This window comes from Scyliorhinus torazame, chromosome 7 (genome assembly GCF_047496885.1).
Source record: "Scyliorhinus torazame isolate Kashiwa2021f chromosome 7, sScyTor2.1, whole genome shotgun sequence".
Taxonomy (NCBI): Eukaryota; Metazoa; Chordata; class Chondrichthyes; order Carcharhiniformes; family Scyliorhinidae; genus Scyliorhinus; species Scyliorhinus torazame.
Genome location: NC_092713.1, coordinates 262,797,142 through 262,813,052, shown reverse-complemented (window position 1 = coordinate 262,813,052; position 15,911 = coordinate 262,797,142). Strand labels below are relative to the sequence as shown.

Sequence of the window (15,911 nt, the reverse complement as noted above, 5' to 3'; positions counted from 1 at the left end):
TGGGGTCCAATTGAGGTCATGTATGGCATAGAGAGGAGAAAAGGTGGAAAGGAAACACTTAAAAATTAAAAAGTTTGTGTTCATTGTTGCTGATCCCAATAGTGAATTCAATAAATCATTAAGGAAATTAATCTGTTAATTAGAATCTTTTGCTTTTTGATTGTTTCAGTATGTTAGTGGGAGCCATCCAGACAGCAGGACTGACTGAAACGCTCAACAGGCCCGGCACATTCACAATCTTTGCACCAACCAATGAAGCTATCCTAACTCTACCTAACAGGGAACGGAACAGAATAGTCGGTAAAAGTTACAGCATCCTCATCTCACTTTCAATATATCTGAAATATTGTGGCACACTATTTAAATTTGTTTAGAAGATTCCGTTGTGCAAATAATATGTTCGTTTGCCTGTTTGCAGCGATAGAAATTTGCAAACCTCTTAACATGTTCAAGTTTTCTGAAGCAGGTGCATTTGGACATTCTCCCCAGTAAATTCACCACTATACTGTGCAGCTTTGAGCACATGTAATTTCTTGTTGAGCATTCATGATTTTTCATCCAAATGTCCTTCCATTTATATGGGCCGATTTAGTTCAGTTGGCTAGACAGCTGGTTCATGAGGCCAACAGCGCAGGTTCAATTCCCGTTATTCATTAAGGCCCCTCTTTCTCAAGCTTGTCCCTCGCCTGAGGTGTGAGGTGATCCTCAGGTTAAATCACCACCAATCGGTTCACCCTACAGAGGGGAATGTAGCCAATGGCCATTTGGGACTTGGCGACTTTACTTTTATTCCTAAATAACAAGGAACCATTTGCTGAGAAACATTTATATTGTAATTTTGGAAATTAACAATACACTGAAAATGAACGATTTCTATCTATTTTTTGTTTTATAGTCTGGCTGTTCTTTCTTGCAGTGTGGCCTTTTGTTGGGGAAGACTCGAGCTCCCTACTGCTCAAGTTCAGAGTTTTTGACTTAATGGTTCTGATTAAAGTATTATTTATTATTCTTGCCTGTTACAGTAGTTAACTTAATCATTTGAAGTTAAATTAGGCCCTCAGTGTCTGAGAGTATGATTATATTCTGTTCTGTTGACCAAAGTACAGTCTCTACTGACACTCTCCCTCCCCAACTACATTATTCTTCGTGATTTGGAGGACTGGGCATTAAAATTACTGTTTTGTTAAATTTCTGACTCGAAAGTATCAGAGCAATCAGCTTTTCCCTGTCAGTTCGACAGTGACAAGAAACTTAGCCCCAAGATGCATAATTTTCAAGAATGGCTGCTTTTCCCAGTTAAATTTCAAGCATTGACTAACCGTCGTTGTTTCTTCAATCGTTTGTTATATTGTGTGTTCACTTCTAGCTAAATGCATGAAAAGAAACATGTGCTGAAAGGTGTCAAGTAACATTGTTGGGAAGTCTTGCTGAAGTTGTACGAGCTATTAGTAAGGCCACACTTGGAATACTGTGTACAGTTCTGGTCGCCCTATTATAGAAAGGATATTATTAAACTAGAAAGAGTGCCGAAAAGATTTACTAGAGTGCTACCGGGACTTGATGGCTTGAGTTATAAGGAGAGGCTGGATAGACTCCCGACTATTTTCCCTGGGGCGTAGGAGGCTTAGGGGTGAACTTATAGACGTCTATAAAATAATGAGGGGCATAGATAAGGTAGATAGTCAACATCTTTTCTCAAGGGTAGGGGAGCCTAAAATTAGAGGGCACCGGTTTAAGGTGAGAGGGGAGAGGTACAAAATGGTCCAGAGGGACAATTCTTTTCACGCAAGAGGGTGGTGAGTGTCTGGAGCAAGCTGCCAGAGGCAGTAGTAGAGGCGGGTACAATTTTGTCCTTTAAAAAGCATTTAGACAGATTTAAGGGAAAGATGGGTAACAAGGAATATGGGCCAAATGTGGGCAATTGAGACGGGCTTAGTGGTAAAAACTGGGCGGCATGGACAAGTTGGGCCGACGGGACTGTTGCCATGTTGTAAACTTCTATGATTCACATCATATAAGTGGCAGGAAATAATATCCTCTAGTAAAAATGAGCTTAATCGCCTGTCTTTTATAGTGTTACCAATAGAATATCTCCATGCCTGTAGGTAATTTGTTGAAGGTGAAGTGCGGTGCTGCAGCAAACAATATGGAGACAGTCCATTGTGCAATGACTGAGGCAGGATCTGTGAAGGTTCCATTGATAAGGATCACAGCTTGTTGGTCATGGTGGGTGGAGGTTGATGACCAGTTCCTGAGAGCAGCCAGATTTGAGGAAGATACTGCATAAACCGTCACAATTGACAGAGCCAAACACGTTTGCTAATTATTGAAGAGCAGCTTTGTTGGGATTGATATGTAGTTTGTGTGCCTGGCATCTGGGGCAAAATTCTCCCCCAACAGCGCGATGTCCACCGACTGGCGCCCAAAACGGCGCCAATCAGACGGGCATCGTGCCGCCCCAAAGGTGCGGAATGCTCCGCATCTTTGGGGGCCGAGCCCCAACATTGAGGGGCTAGGCCGGCGGCGGAGGTATTTCCGCCCCGCCAACTGGCGGAAATGGCGTTTGTTGCCCCGCAATCTGGCACGGAAATGACATCCCCGGGCGGCGCATGCGCGGGAGTGTCAGCGGCCGCTGACAGTTTCCCGCGCATGCGCAGTGGGGAGAGTCTCTTCCGCCTCCGCCATGGTGGAGGCGGAAGGGAAAGAGTGCCCCCACGGCACAGGCCCGCCCGCGGATCGGTGGGCCCCGATCGCGGGCCAGGCCACCGTGGGGGCACCCCCGGGGTCAGATCGCCCGCACCCCCCCAAGACCCCGGAGCCCGCCCACGCCGCCTTGTCCCGCCGGTAAATACCTACTTTAATTTACGCCGGCAGGACAGGCAATTTCTCGGCGGGACTTCGGCCCATCCGGGCCGGAGAATTGAACGGTCTCCCATGGCAAACATCACAGGTGGCATCATTAACCAGACACAAATGTCATAGCTATTCCATTAGGTCAGAGACGAATGCTTTTGCTTTTGTCACCCCAGAGCGTTTCCACCACCTCCAAGTAACAGCTCAGAAATAAACTGGGATATCCTCTGCTCCACGGATGGATTCAGCTGAGGAATTTTCAACATGTTCTAATATATTAAGGACAAAACAATCCACTTGATTAATACTGCACCTATTAATCTAAACATCAACTGCAGCCACAGTAGGCCTGTGTTAGAAGGGGTGGTGACAATGTGTACTATTTACAGAAAATATAGCAGCCAAATTTTTTTTGGCAACACCTCCGATACCCACGATCTCCACCACCTAGAATGACAAGGACAATAGGTGCATGAGAACATCATCACCTCCAAATTATGCATAATGATGATTTGAACATATGGGGCGAAATTCTCCCCCAACGGCGCGATGTCCGCCGACTGGCGCCAAAAACGGCGCCAATCAGACGGGCATCGCGCCGGCCCAAAGGTGCGGAATGCTCCGCATCTTTGGGGGCCGAGCCCCAACATTGAGGGGCTAGGCCGACGCCGGAGGGATTTCCGCCCCGCCAGCTGGCGGAAATGGCGTTTGTTGCCCCGCCAGCTGGCGGAAATGGCGTTTGGTGCCCCGCCAGCTGGTGCGGAAATGCGGCGCATGCGCGGGAGCGTCAGCGGCCACCGACAGTTTCCCGCGCATGCGCAGTGGGGAGAGTGTCTTCCGCCTCCGCCATGGTGGAGGCCGTGGCGGATGCGGAAGGGAAAGAGTGCCCCCACGGCACAGGCCCGCCCGCGGATCGGTGGGCCCCGATCGCGGGCCAGGCCACCGTGGGGGCACCCCCCGGCGTCAGATCACCTCGCGCCCCCCCCAGGACCCCGGAGCCCGCCCACGCCGCCTGGCCCCGCCGGTAAATACCAGCTTTGATTTACGCCGGCGGGACAGGCAATTTCTCGGCGGGACTTCGGCCCATCCGGGCCGGAGAATTGAACGGGGGGGGGGGCCCGCCAACCGGCGCGGCCCGATTCCCGCCCCTACCGAATATCCGGTACCGGAGACTTCGGCAACAGGCGGGGGCGGGATTCACGGCGGCCAACGGCCATTCTCCGACCCGCTGGGGGGTCGGAGAATGACGCCCCTGACTTCCAAACCAACAGTTCTGCTTTGGAGACTCCCAAGAGGACAGCGGAAACAGCTTAGAGATGTCGTAAAAGCGACGCTGAAGGGGTCAAACATCACCTCCGACTTGTAGATGTCCCTGGCTTGTGACCAACCAAAATAGAAAAGTTTTATTTGGTAAAGCTCTGAACGTATTGAAAAATTTCATTGAGAGCTTACAGAGGTGAAGTTCAGGCATTGGAAAGAGTACACAAACATCAAAGCACTCCGTCTTGATGTTCGGCCCAAATTCGCCGCGAAGGCAAATGACGACGTGGGCGCACAATCCCACGAGACTCGGAAAACGAAAATCTCACCGGTGAGGTTTTGTTTCCTGATTCTCTCTGCCCCCCGCCGCTAACATACTGAGCTGCCACATAGGAAGGTCGGGAATCTCATTTCAATGAATGTAATTATAATTAGCCGGTTTCCCCATCATATCGTCCCTTCCCGCCCCCCCAACACATTTCGAATTATCATGCTGGTGAGATTTACAACTGCTTTTCAACACAGGAACCAGGTGAAGGGAGTCCGGCTGGACGGGGGCGGGGCAGGGTGGCCGGGGTGGTGTGGGCGGGGGGGTTCAGGTAAGTATAGGCCTCATGGAGGAGAGAGACATGGCCAGGCACTGCCCCCTAGCACTGCCCCATGATTGCCAATAGGCGCTCTGGTAGCTCCATTGGTGGGGTTCCCCATATGGGGGGGTTCTGATCCCGCCCTGCTCGCATGACAGCAGGAGTCATGCCTCCAGATTTGTTCTGCACACTGTACTGAATGATCTGGAGAGAAAACTCAACTGTGCAGCCTGCAAGCTGCGCACCGGTTTTCTCTCCTCCGCTGTGCACAGAATGGAAAATTCAGCGCTACATCTACCCACGAATTGGAGCACTCTCTGCCCCAGATATGGCAGAGAATGCAGAATGTGCTTTGGACATATCATCCATTTTGGAGTGCATTGAACTGCAGTGGAAGCAAGTCTTCCTCAATCCAGGGGCAAAATTCTCCGGAAACGGCGCGATGTCTGCCAACTGGCGCCAAAACGGCGCAAATTAGACGGGCATCGCGCCGCCCCAAAGGTGCGGAATGCTCCGCATCTTTGGGGGCCGAGCCCCAACACTGAGGGGCTTGGCTGGCGCCGGATGTATTTCCGCCCCGCCAGCTGGCGGAAAAGACCTTTGGTGCCCCGCCAGGTGGCGCGGAAATGACATCTCCGGGCGGCGCATGCGCGGGAGCGTCAGTGGCCGCTGACGGCATTCCCGCGCATGCGCAGTGGAGGGAGTCTCTTCCGCCTCCGCCATGGTGGAGACCGTGGCGGAGGCGGAAGGGAAAGAGTGCCCCACCGGCACAGGCCCGCCCACGGATCGGTGGGCCCTGATAATGGGCCAAGCCACCGTGGGGGCACCGCCCGGGGCCAGATCGCCCCCCGCCCCCCCCAGGACCCCGGAGCCCGCCCGCGCCGCCTTGTCCCGCTGGTAAGGTAGGTGGTCTAATTTACGCCGGCGGGACAGGCATTTTACCGGCGGGACTTCGGCCCATCCGGGTCAGAGAATCGAGCGGGGGGGCCCGCCAACTGGTGCGGCGCGATTCCCGCCCCCGCCGAATATCCGGTGCCGGAGACTTCGGCAACTGGCGGGGGCGGGATTCACGTCAGCCCCAGGCGATTCTCCGACCCGGCGGGGGGTCGGAGAATTTCGCCCCTGAAGTCAGTAAAATGATTGGCAAGTCTCCCATGGCAAACATCACAGGTGGCATCATTAACCAGACACAAATGTCATAGCTATTCCATTAGGTCAGAGACGAATGCTTTTGCTTTTGTCACCCCAGAGCGTTTCCACCACCTCCAAGTAACAGCTCAGAAATAAACTGGGATATTCTCTGCTCCACGGATGGATTCAGCTGAGGAATTTTCAACATGTTCTAATATATTAAGGACAAAACAATCCACTTGATTAATGCTGCACCTATTAATCTAAACATCAACTGCAGCCACAGTAGGCCTGTGTTAGAAGGGGTGGTGACAATGTGTACTATTTACAGAAAATATAGCAGCCAAATTTTTTTTGGCAACACCTCCGATACCCACGATCTCCACCACCTAGAATGACAAGGACAATAGGTGCATGAGAACATCATCACCTCCAAATTATGCATAATGATGATTTGAACATATGGGGCGAAATTCTCCCCCAACGGCGCGATGTCCGCCGACTGGCGCCAAAAACGGCGCCAATCAGACGGGCATCGCGCCGGCCCAAAGGTGCGGAATGCCGTGGCCGTGGCGGAGGCGGAAGGGAAAGAGTGCCCCCACGGCACAGGCCCGCCCGCGGATCGGTGGGTCCCGATCGCGGGCCAGGCCACCGTGGGGGCACCCCCGGGGTCAGATCGCCCCGCGCCCCCCCCCAGGACCTCGGAGCCCGCCCACGCCGCCTGGTCCCGCCGGTAAATACCAGCTTTGATTTACGCTGGCGGGACAGGCAATTTCTGGGCGGGACTTCGGCCCATCCGGGCCGGAGAATTGAGTGGGGGGTCCCGCCAACCGGTGCGGCCCGATTCCCGCCCCCGCCCAATCTCCGGTACCGGAGACTTCGGCGGGGGCGGGGGCGGGATTCACGGCGGCCAACGGCCATTCTCCGACCTGGCCGGGGTTCGGAGAATGACGCCCATGTTGCTGTTCATGGTCACAATTCTGCAATTCCCTGCTGAATAGCAATGCAGTGTAATGAGAAGACTCACCTCCACCCCCACATGGGCAACTAGGGACGTGTAACAAATCCCAGGCTTCAACCACTGCCCACATCCAGAAAATGAATTATTAAAAACACCTCAGAGCAAAAGACAACTTTTAAAGAAGGCAATATTTGTACAACTATTTTACAATGAGCTGTCAGAGTATAGCCAGACCTTGCAGAACATACCAGAATAGATTAGCAAAAGAACATTCTTTCCTTTCTTTTAACGTCATGTAATTTGAATTTGCACCAATGTCATAACAACATTCAATACTGCCATTGAAATGCACCAGAGCCTTTTTGATTCATCGCACACTTATAAACATATCTTCCCTATTCATGACAAATGGATTCACATTCGAGGGTCAATTGTCATCTTAATTCATGCAAATATATTAATCTTTTTAAAACCTGTGCTAATAGATGAACCGTCATTTTGAATTTGAAGTAACAATTCTTCTCAACTGACTCTGTGCCAATTAAAATAAACATTTCTTCGTTAAGCAAAACCAATCGTTACTTCCTCGGCCAAGGTTAACAATTTGTTGACATTTTTGCTTTCTTCTCCTTTCCCGTCAGGTGACCCCAGTTTGTTGAAGTACCACATTACTGAACAAATCTTGGTTAGCGGTGGTGCTGCCAGCCAGATTGTGTTATTGAAATCCCTGCACGGTGCTAAGCTGGAAGTGGGAACAGTTAAGTGCTCAGCTTCTTACCACTGAATTCTGCCGTCACTTCACTTTGGTTGATACTGTGAATAAACAGAAATATTGTGTGATCTCTTTCAGAAAAGACATGTGCTCCATGTAAATAAATTTCCCGTTATAGAGTCCGACCTGATGGCAACTAATGGCGTGATCCATGCCATTAACCAGGTCCTGCAGCCCTCTGGTAAGGAGCAGTTTGCATAGAATGAAAAAGGCTTTACAACACACAATGCTATACAATGAAACAACTGTATACAGTACACATGCAGTGTTTAATGTGAAAGGTTTAACTGGATAGCTAAGTAACTTGAGAAAAATGGAAAACCGTTCTTCTTCAATTTGTTTTATTATCTTCCCCTTTCTAGACAACAGGAAATTTTGAAAAAATAAATCTTTTATGGGATGGTACTTGTTTCCCATCCATAACTATCCTTGAATTGAATGGCTCACTCAGCCATTTTAGAGTTCAGTTAAGAGTCAACCACAATGTTCTGGGTCTGGTGTCATATGTAAGCCAGACCAGGTAAGGGCAGCAGAGTCCCTTTCCTAAAGGGCATTAGTGAACCAGCTGGATTTTCGCAGAACTGATGATTTGGGGGGTCATCATTTTTGAGAGCTTTCAATTCCAGATTTATTGATTTGAAATTAAATGCCACCAGCTGTCAATAAATTTTTCAACCAGATCAAAACCGAAACTATGTATGTTGAAAATTTGATTTAAAAACATGAAATACACTTGATCTTAAACTACTGGCAAATGTGTTTATTGGCAAATGGAGAAATTCTGCCAGGTCTGCCAGCCAGTCTGCATCTCTAGGAGGGCAGCCAAGCAGGATTCTCCAGCGCGCGATTAGAGATGCAAAAGCCAGGGCGTCGGCCCTCTTCCCCATATGAAGGGCTGGCTGTTCCGATACCCCGAAGACTGCCACTCTCAGGCATGGCTCCACCCTCACCCCCATGATCATGGAAAGCGCCTTAAAGAAGGCTGTACAGAACCTGACAAGTCTGGGGCATGCCCAGAACATGTGAAATGGAGCATGCCTCAAACAGGGGAAAGCAAAGTGGTTTGGGGGGGGGGGGGGGGGGGGGGGGGGGGGGTGGCAATGGTGAGGGCGGGGGGGAGGAAGGGACCACTTGTAAAAACGGTTGTACATAGGATACGAACTGGCTGGTAAATATCAGACACACTTGAGCTGCTACTTTGTAAATACCATGTGCCTTACACGCCAAACTGTTATATTGTAAATGTTGAAAATGCCAATAAAAATATTGTTAAAAAACATAAAATGCTGGGAATGCTCAGCGGGTTAGGCAGTATTTGGGGAGAGAGAACCAATGTTAATGTTTCAGGTCAATGATCTTTCTGCTTACAGGTATAAGTGGTGTTGTAGCGAGATGATAATTGGCAAATGGTGGTTTTATTTCAAATGTCTCTAAGCATCTTATGAAAAGAAAACAAAAGCACAAGCTTAGAACTAGTGGGTATAGGGCGGCACGGTGGCGCAGTGATCAGCACAGCGGCCTCACGGTGCCGAGGACCCGGGTTCGATCCTGGCCCCATGTAACTGGATTGGATTGGATTTTGTTTATTGTCACGTGTACCGAGGTACAGTGAATAGTATTTTTCTGCGAGCAGCTCAACAGATTATTAAGTACATGAAGAGAAAATAACATTAAAAAAATACATAATAGGGCAACACAAGGTACACAATGTAACTACATAAACACCGTCCGTGTGGGGATTGTACATTCTCCCCGTGTCTGTGTGGGTCTCACCCCCACAACCCAAAGATGTGCAGGGTAGGTGGATTGGCCACACTAAAAATAAAAATTGCCCCTTAATTGGAAAAACGAACTGGGTACTCTAAATTTAGTTTTTTAAAAAAGAACAAGTGGGTACAAATGTTTGGATTTGATCTTAAACTACTGGCAAATGTGTTTATTTTGGACTATGCTGATTTGGAGAGCACTGTGGTGCACACAATGGACCAATAGGCCTCCTATATGCTGTAATAATTCTGTGATTTGGTAGATCATCAATTTTAAGCTTTGTTTTCAACCAGAGATTTAATTCAGGCATGTAATTCACTGTTAAATGCACCATAGTGGATTTTAAACAAACATATTGTTTCATTTACAAGCTACGAGACAATCAGAAAGCCAAAATGGCATGGAGATCAGCAGTGACGATATCCTTCGCTTTGGAGTCAGCCCAGCTAAGGTAATAACCCTGTTGATGTTAAATGTGAGGGTATTCCAAATCCCTGAAGGGTAGCTTGGAACACCGGTTCTTAACTCTTTATTTTGCAGTTTGGTATAATGTGATGAAAGAGGTGAAAATCAGTGAAGGAAGTCCCAGTCTTCTTGGGCGGGATTCTCCAACCCCCCGCGGGCTGGGGTATCGTCGGGGGGGGCGGCGTAAATCCCGCCCCGATGCCGGCTGCCGGGTTCTCTGGCGCCGGTTTTTCAGCAGGGGTGGGAATCGCGGCGTGCCAGTCGGGGGCTGTTGATGGCGCCCCGCCCCCGGCGATTCTCCGGCCCACGATGGGCCGAGTGGCCACCCGTTTTCGGCAGGTCCCGCCGGCGTAAAATACACCAGGTCCGTATCGGCGGGACCTGGCTCTGCAGACGTCCTGCGGAGTCCTCGGGCGGTGGACGCGGGGGGGGGGGGGGATCTGGCCCCGGGGGGGCCCCACGGTGCCTGGCCCGCGATCGGGGCCCGCCGATCCACGGGTGGGCCTGTGCCGTGGGGGTATTCTTTCCCTCTGCGCCGGCCGGTGTAACGGTCCGCCATGGCCAGCGCGGAGAAGAATGCCCTGCGCATGCGCTGAGATGATCCAAACCCATGACCGCTATCATTTAGCAGGACAAGGGCAGCAGGGACATGGGAAACCATCACCTGGAAGTCCCCCTCCAAGCCACTCACCATCCTGATTTGGAACTATGTTGTCGTTACTTCACTGTCAATGAGCCAAAATCCAGGAACTGCCTCCCTAGCAGCACGCTGTGTGTACCTACACTACATGCACTGTAGCAGTTCAAGAAGGCAGCTCACAATCTCCTTAACAATGGCAATTAGTGATGGGTAATAAATGCTGGCCTAGTCATCCCATGAATGAATAGAAAAACAATTCTGTGGTTACAAGAGCAGGTCAGAGGCTGGGAATCCTGTGGAGACTAACGCACTGCCTGACTCCCAAAGTCATGTCCGTCACCTACAAGGCACAAATCAGGAGTGTGATGGAATACTCACACTTTCCTAGATGAATTCAGCTCCAACAACAGTGAAGAAGCTTCGCACCAGCCAGTACGAAGCAGCCCCCATCCACCATCTTCACCACTGATGCACAGTGGCAACATTGTGTACCATCTATGAGATATCGCTTTCACGATGGCACAGTGGTCAGCACTGCTGCCTTGCAGTGCCAGAGATTGGGTTCGATTCTGGCCTTGGGTGACTGTCTGTGTGAATTTGTGCATTCATGCATTCGTGCAGAGGGTCTCCTCTGGGTGCTCCTGTTTCCTCCCACAGTCCAAAGATGCACAGGTTACGTGGCTTGGCCATGCTAAATTGTTCCTCGGTGTCCAAAGGTTAGGTGGCGTTAGGTGGGGTAACAGGGTTGAAGCAATGGGCAAGGGAGTGGGCCGAGGTAAGGTGCTCTTTCCAAAGGTCGGTGAAGAGCGCCAGGGACTGGGTTCAATTCCAGCCTTGGGTGGCTGCCTCTGTGGAGTTTGTACATTCTCCCCGTGTCTGCGTGGGTCACCTTCGGATGCTCTCGTTTGTTCCCGCAGTCCAAAGATGTACAGGTTAGGTGGTTTGGCCATGATAAATTGCATCTTATAGCGTCCAAAAGGTTAGGTAGGGTTACTGGTTGCAGGGATAGGTTGGGGGCGTGTGTCTAGATAAGGTGCTCTTTCAGAGGGTCAGTGCAGACTCAAGGGTCAAATGGATTCCTGCTCCACTGCTGGGATTCTCTGATTCTATTCTAAGATGCACTGCAGCAGCTCACCAAGGCTCCTTCAATAGCACCCTTGAAAACCTGTGAACTTTACCACTTAGAAGGACAAGGGGAGTAGATGCATAACATCCTGCAAAATGGAGCTATATCACCATTCCTTCACTGTTGCTGGGTCAAATTCCTGGAACTCCCTCTCTAAAAGCACTATGGGTATACCTACACCAATTGGACTGCAGCGGTTTAAGAAGGATGTTCATCACCATCTTCTCAGTAGCACAGTGGTTAGCACAGTTGCTTCACACCTCCAGGGTCCTAAGTTCGATTCTCGGCTTGGATCACTGTCTGTGCGGAATCTGCACGTTCTTCCCGTGTGTGCGTGGGTTTCCTCCGGGTGTTCCGGTTTCCTCCCACAGTCCAAAGATGAGCAGGTTAGGTGGAATGGCCATGATAAAATCCCGTTAGTGTCCAAAAAAAGGTTAGGTGGGATTACGGGGATAGGATGGAGGTGTGAGCTTAGGTAGGGTGCTCTTTCCAAGGGCCGGTGCAGACCTGATGGGCCAAATGGCCTCCTTCTGCACTGTAAATTCTATGATCCTATGATTCTCATAGAAAATAAAAATGATGGCCCAGCCAGCAACACCAACGTCCCATGAAAGAATAAAAAATAGCTTTCCAGTACTTTATGTGGTGAAGCCAAATCTAGTAATGGATAGTTAAGCCAGTTGTGCCCCGATACATTTCAATGTGCATCCCTGGGATCTAAGGGAATTAAGATGGGGCAATGGCCAGTGTAAGAGAGAGTGAGTGTTTAACTGGGCTCGGGGCATGAAAGGCAGAATGAATATATAAGGAGAGTGATAGCTGTAGACAATTTGTGGCAAACGTAGAAATAAAGGCGAGGTAGTTGCAAATTTGAAGTAGCGGTTGTAAGTGACTTGCGAGAGAGTTTTCTATCAGTGGATGCAGAATGAAATGAGGTCCGAAGAGGGTTGGGGTTGTAAATCACGAGGGATGCAACAAAGTGGTCAGAGATACCCTCATGGACTGACAGAATGAGAGGAATGATGCCACGAGCAAAGACAAGTTCAAGGGGTGTCTGTGGAAGTTAATGTAGAGTGGGTAGGGGAGGGGAATTAAGAGAACAGGAGGGCAGTGAAATTGGAGCAGAGATGAGTGGGAGATTGAAATCACAGACCATGAGGAGTTACTTTGTGCAGAGGCTGACAGAGTAATGACTGAGGATGCCTTGGTGCGAAACTTATTGGGCGGAATTCTCCGACCCCCCACCGGGTTGGAAAATCCCTGGGGGGGCGGCACAAATCCCACCTCGCCGCTCCGACGCTGGCTGCCGTATTCTCCGGCACCGATTTTCGGGCGGGGGCGGGGATCATGCCACGCCAGTCGGGGGCCGTTGGCAGCGGCCCCCCCGGCAATTCTCCGGGCACCTATGGGCCGAGCGGCCGTCGGTTTCTGGCCAGTCCTGCTGCCGTGGATTGGACATGGTCCCTCACGGCGGGACCTGGCTGGTAGGCCGGCTGGTGCGGTCCTCGGCTGGGCCACGGGGGGATCCGGCCCCGGGACCCCCAATGGTGGCCTGGCCCGCGATCGGGGCCCACCTATCTGTGGGTGGGCCTGTGCCATGGGGCACTCCTTCCTTCCGCGCCGGCCCCTGTAGGGCTCCGCCATGGTCGGCGCGAAGAAGACACCCCTCTGCGCATGTGCCAGAATACGCCGGCTGGTCTGCGCATGCGCTAAACCACGCCAACGGTTCTGCGCATGCGCTAACTTGCGTAATCCCTTCAGCGCCAGCTGGCGCGGCGCCAACCCATCCGGCGCTGGCCTAGCCCCCAGAAGTGCGGAGAATTCCTCAACTTCCGGTTGACCCGAAGCCGGAATGGTTCGCTCTGTTCTCGGCGCTGGCGTCGAGCCAATTCTCCGATTGCGGTGAATCCCGCCCATTGAATTTATTTCTTGGAGAATCTGCACTCTACCAAAGAGTCACTTCAGATTGTAAAGATTTTGGATAAATCAAGGCACAGCCTCTAGCCTTGAAAGAATGCATTTATGGGTAATTGGCAACAGTCTTGTTGGTCAGATCTAGTCTGTTTCTTTCATATGATTCAATTGTAATGTGCATGAAAGTTGTCACATTTCTTATAGAGATTGAACAAGAATACCAAAGTCTAACTAATTTTTTGGGGTTTTAGGTTCCACGCCCTAGGATACGGAAAGGTATGTAAAACACCCAGAAATATTTATATAATTTTAATTCTTGCAATGGTAATCAATCTTACTGCATATTTTAGTGATTCATTGTTGAATGCATTATAAGTTCAATAATACAATTTTATTTTAAATTTCAGTCCGAGGTGCCATTCTGCAAAAGAGCAAGTAAAATGACTGTGAAAAGCAGCCAGTAGATCATTGCAAGAACCTTTCAGGAACTCTGAATTCTGTGACACATATTTTTCTCAATTTGAATGTTTATATTCTATAGCATGTCATTTCCTCACTATAATGTCATATTGCTTGCTGATTTGTACATTTTCAGGATTAGGATTGAAATTGCAGCGTTACTTTTCTCATTTGTCACTCGAGGTTGCATTTAGCATTCTTATGAATGGTGGGGGGCGGGCGGAGTAGTGGTGGAGTCTAGTTTGAAGCTACAGCTAGCCTATAAGTGAAGTTTGCAGGTCGGAAACATAAAACACGAGTGCATGTTAGTCTTTGTATGCATGAGCATATGTGTGTCTGTTCCCAATAGTGTGTAAGTGCATATCGAAATTGTGTGTGTGTATCACATGTGTGCTTGTGGGACATTGTACATTTGTATTTGAGTCAATGCGTGCCCATGCATGTACCATTCAGCAGCATGTTTCTGTGCACTCCTCTTGGGTTTCTGGATTGCTTGCAATGAATGTAACCCAACATTTATGCGAAAAGATATCTGCAGTACCACATAATTTTGTTTCCATTTCATTTTAAATTTTATTTCCTCCTACTATACACATGCTAGATTATGTTTATATACCTGAGTGTTCACATCAATGCATGTCACAAGCTGCAGTCGGGTTTTATGTTATATCACTTAGACTTTGGTAAGGGTCATATATATATATTATATATATCTCCAAACACATTGGAAATCCTTTTAAAATATTATATTTATCTTCAAAATTTCTTCTGTAATATTTTCAAAAATATTCATTTCTCTGAAGTAATTTGAAACTGCAATAAAGTGTTCATTTTTTAGAAAGTCTTGTTCTTTATTAATTAAATAGAAACCTTACGGTATCGTTACCACAATTATTAGATTGGTTGGTTTGTTGAATGATTCTGTAACTTTTTTATTCTTTCACTGGCTCATCCAAAATTAACTGCCCATCCCAAATTGTCCTTGAGGGATCACTTAAGAAGCATAGTGGGCTAGATTCTCCCAAAATGTCCCCACACCTGCGTAAAAACGCTGGTGTTTCACTCCCGCGTTTCCGATAAAAAAAGTTTCCGATTCACTCACCTGCAGGTGGCTAGCAGAGACCCAGAGTGATTCACGCAGCTTTAGTTGCGGATATGGGCCCCTGCACTTCTGGGGCGTCATTCTCCGACCCCCCGCCGTGTGGGAGAATGGCCGTTGGCCGCTGTGAATCCCGCCCCCGCCCCGCCGAAGTCTCTGGTACCGGAGATTGGGCGGGGGCGGGAATCGGGCCGCGCCGGTTGGCGGGACCCCCCGTTCAATTCTCCGGCCCGGATGGGCCGAAGTCCCGCCCAGAAATTGCCATCGGGGCCCACCGATCCGCGGGCGGGCCTGTGCCGTGGGGGCATTCTTTCCCTTCCGCCTCCGCTACGGCCTCCACCATGGCGGAGGCGGAAGACACTCTCCCCACTGCGCATGCGCGGGAAACTTTCAGCGGCCGCTGACGCTTCCGCGCATGCGCCGCATTTCCGCGCCAGCTGGCGGGGCAACAAACGCCATTTCCTCCAGCTGGCGGGGCGGAAATCCCTCCGGCATCGGCCTAGCCCCTCAATGTTGGGGCTAGGCCGCCAAAGATGCAGAGCATTCCACACCTTTGGGCCGGCGCGATGCCCGTCTGATTGGCGCCGTTTTTGGCGCAGCGGACATCGCGCCGTTGGGGGAGAATTTCACCCCAGTGGCGTCATTCTCCGACCCCCCGCCGGGTCGGAGAATGGCCGTTGGCCGCCGTGAATCCCGCCCACGCCGAAGTCTCCGGTACCGGAGATTGGGCGGGGGTGGGAATCGGGCCGCGCTGGTTGGCGGGACCCCCCGTTCAATTCTCCGGCCCGGATGGGCCGAAGTCCCGCCCAGAAATTGCCTGTCCCGCCGGCGTAAATCAAACCTGGTATTTACCGGCGGGACCAGGCGGCGTGGGCGG

General features: G+C 50.3%; 1 protein-coding gene across 1 annotated transcript in view; it reads left to right on the top strand.

The window, feature by feature from the left end:
• Positions 1–14,776, top strand: part of tgfbi (transforming growth factor, beta-induced) — a 105,248-nt gene extending 90,472 nt beyond the window's left edge. Inside the window, exons 12-17 of the mRNA XM_072512368.1 lie at positions 170–300; positions 7,434–7,549; positions 7,643–7,745; positions 9,703–9,782; positions 13,728–13,752; positions 13,884–14,776. Coding sequence (XP_072368469.1) covers positions 170–300; positions 7,434–7,549; positions 7,643–7,745; positions 9,703–9,782; positions 13,728–13,752; positions 13,884–13,915 — 487 coding nt within the window. The 3' untranslated portion in view covers positions 13,916–14,776. The remainder of the gene's footprint in view (positions 1–169; positions 301–7,433; positions 7,550–7,642; positions 7,746–9,702; positions 9,783–13,727; positions 13,753–13,883) is intronic.
• Positions 14,777–15,911: the final 1,135 nt, after the last annotated feature.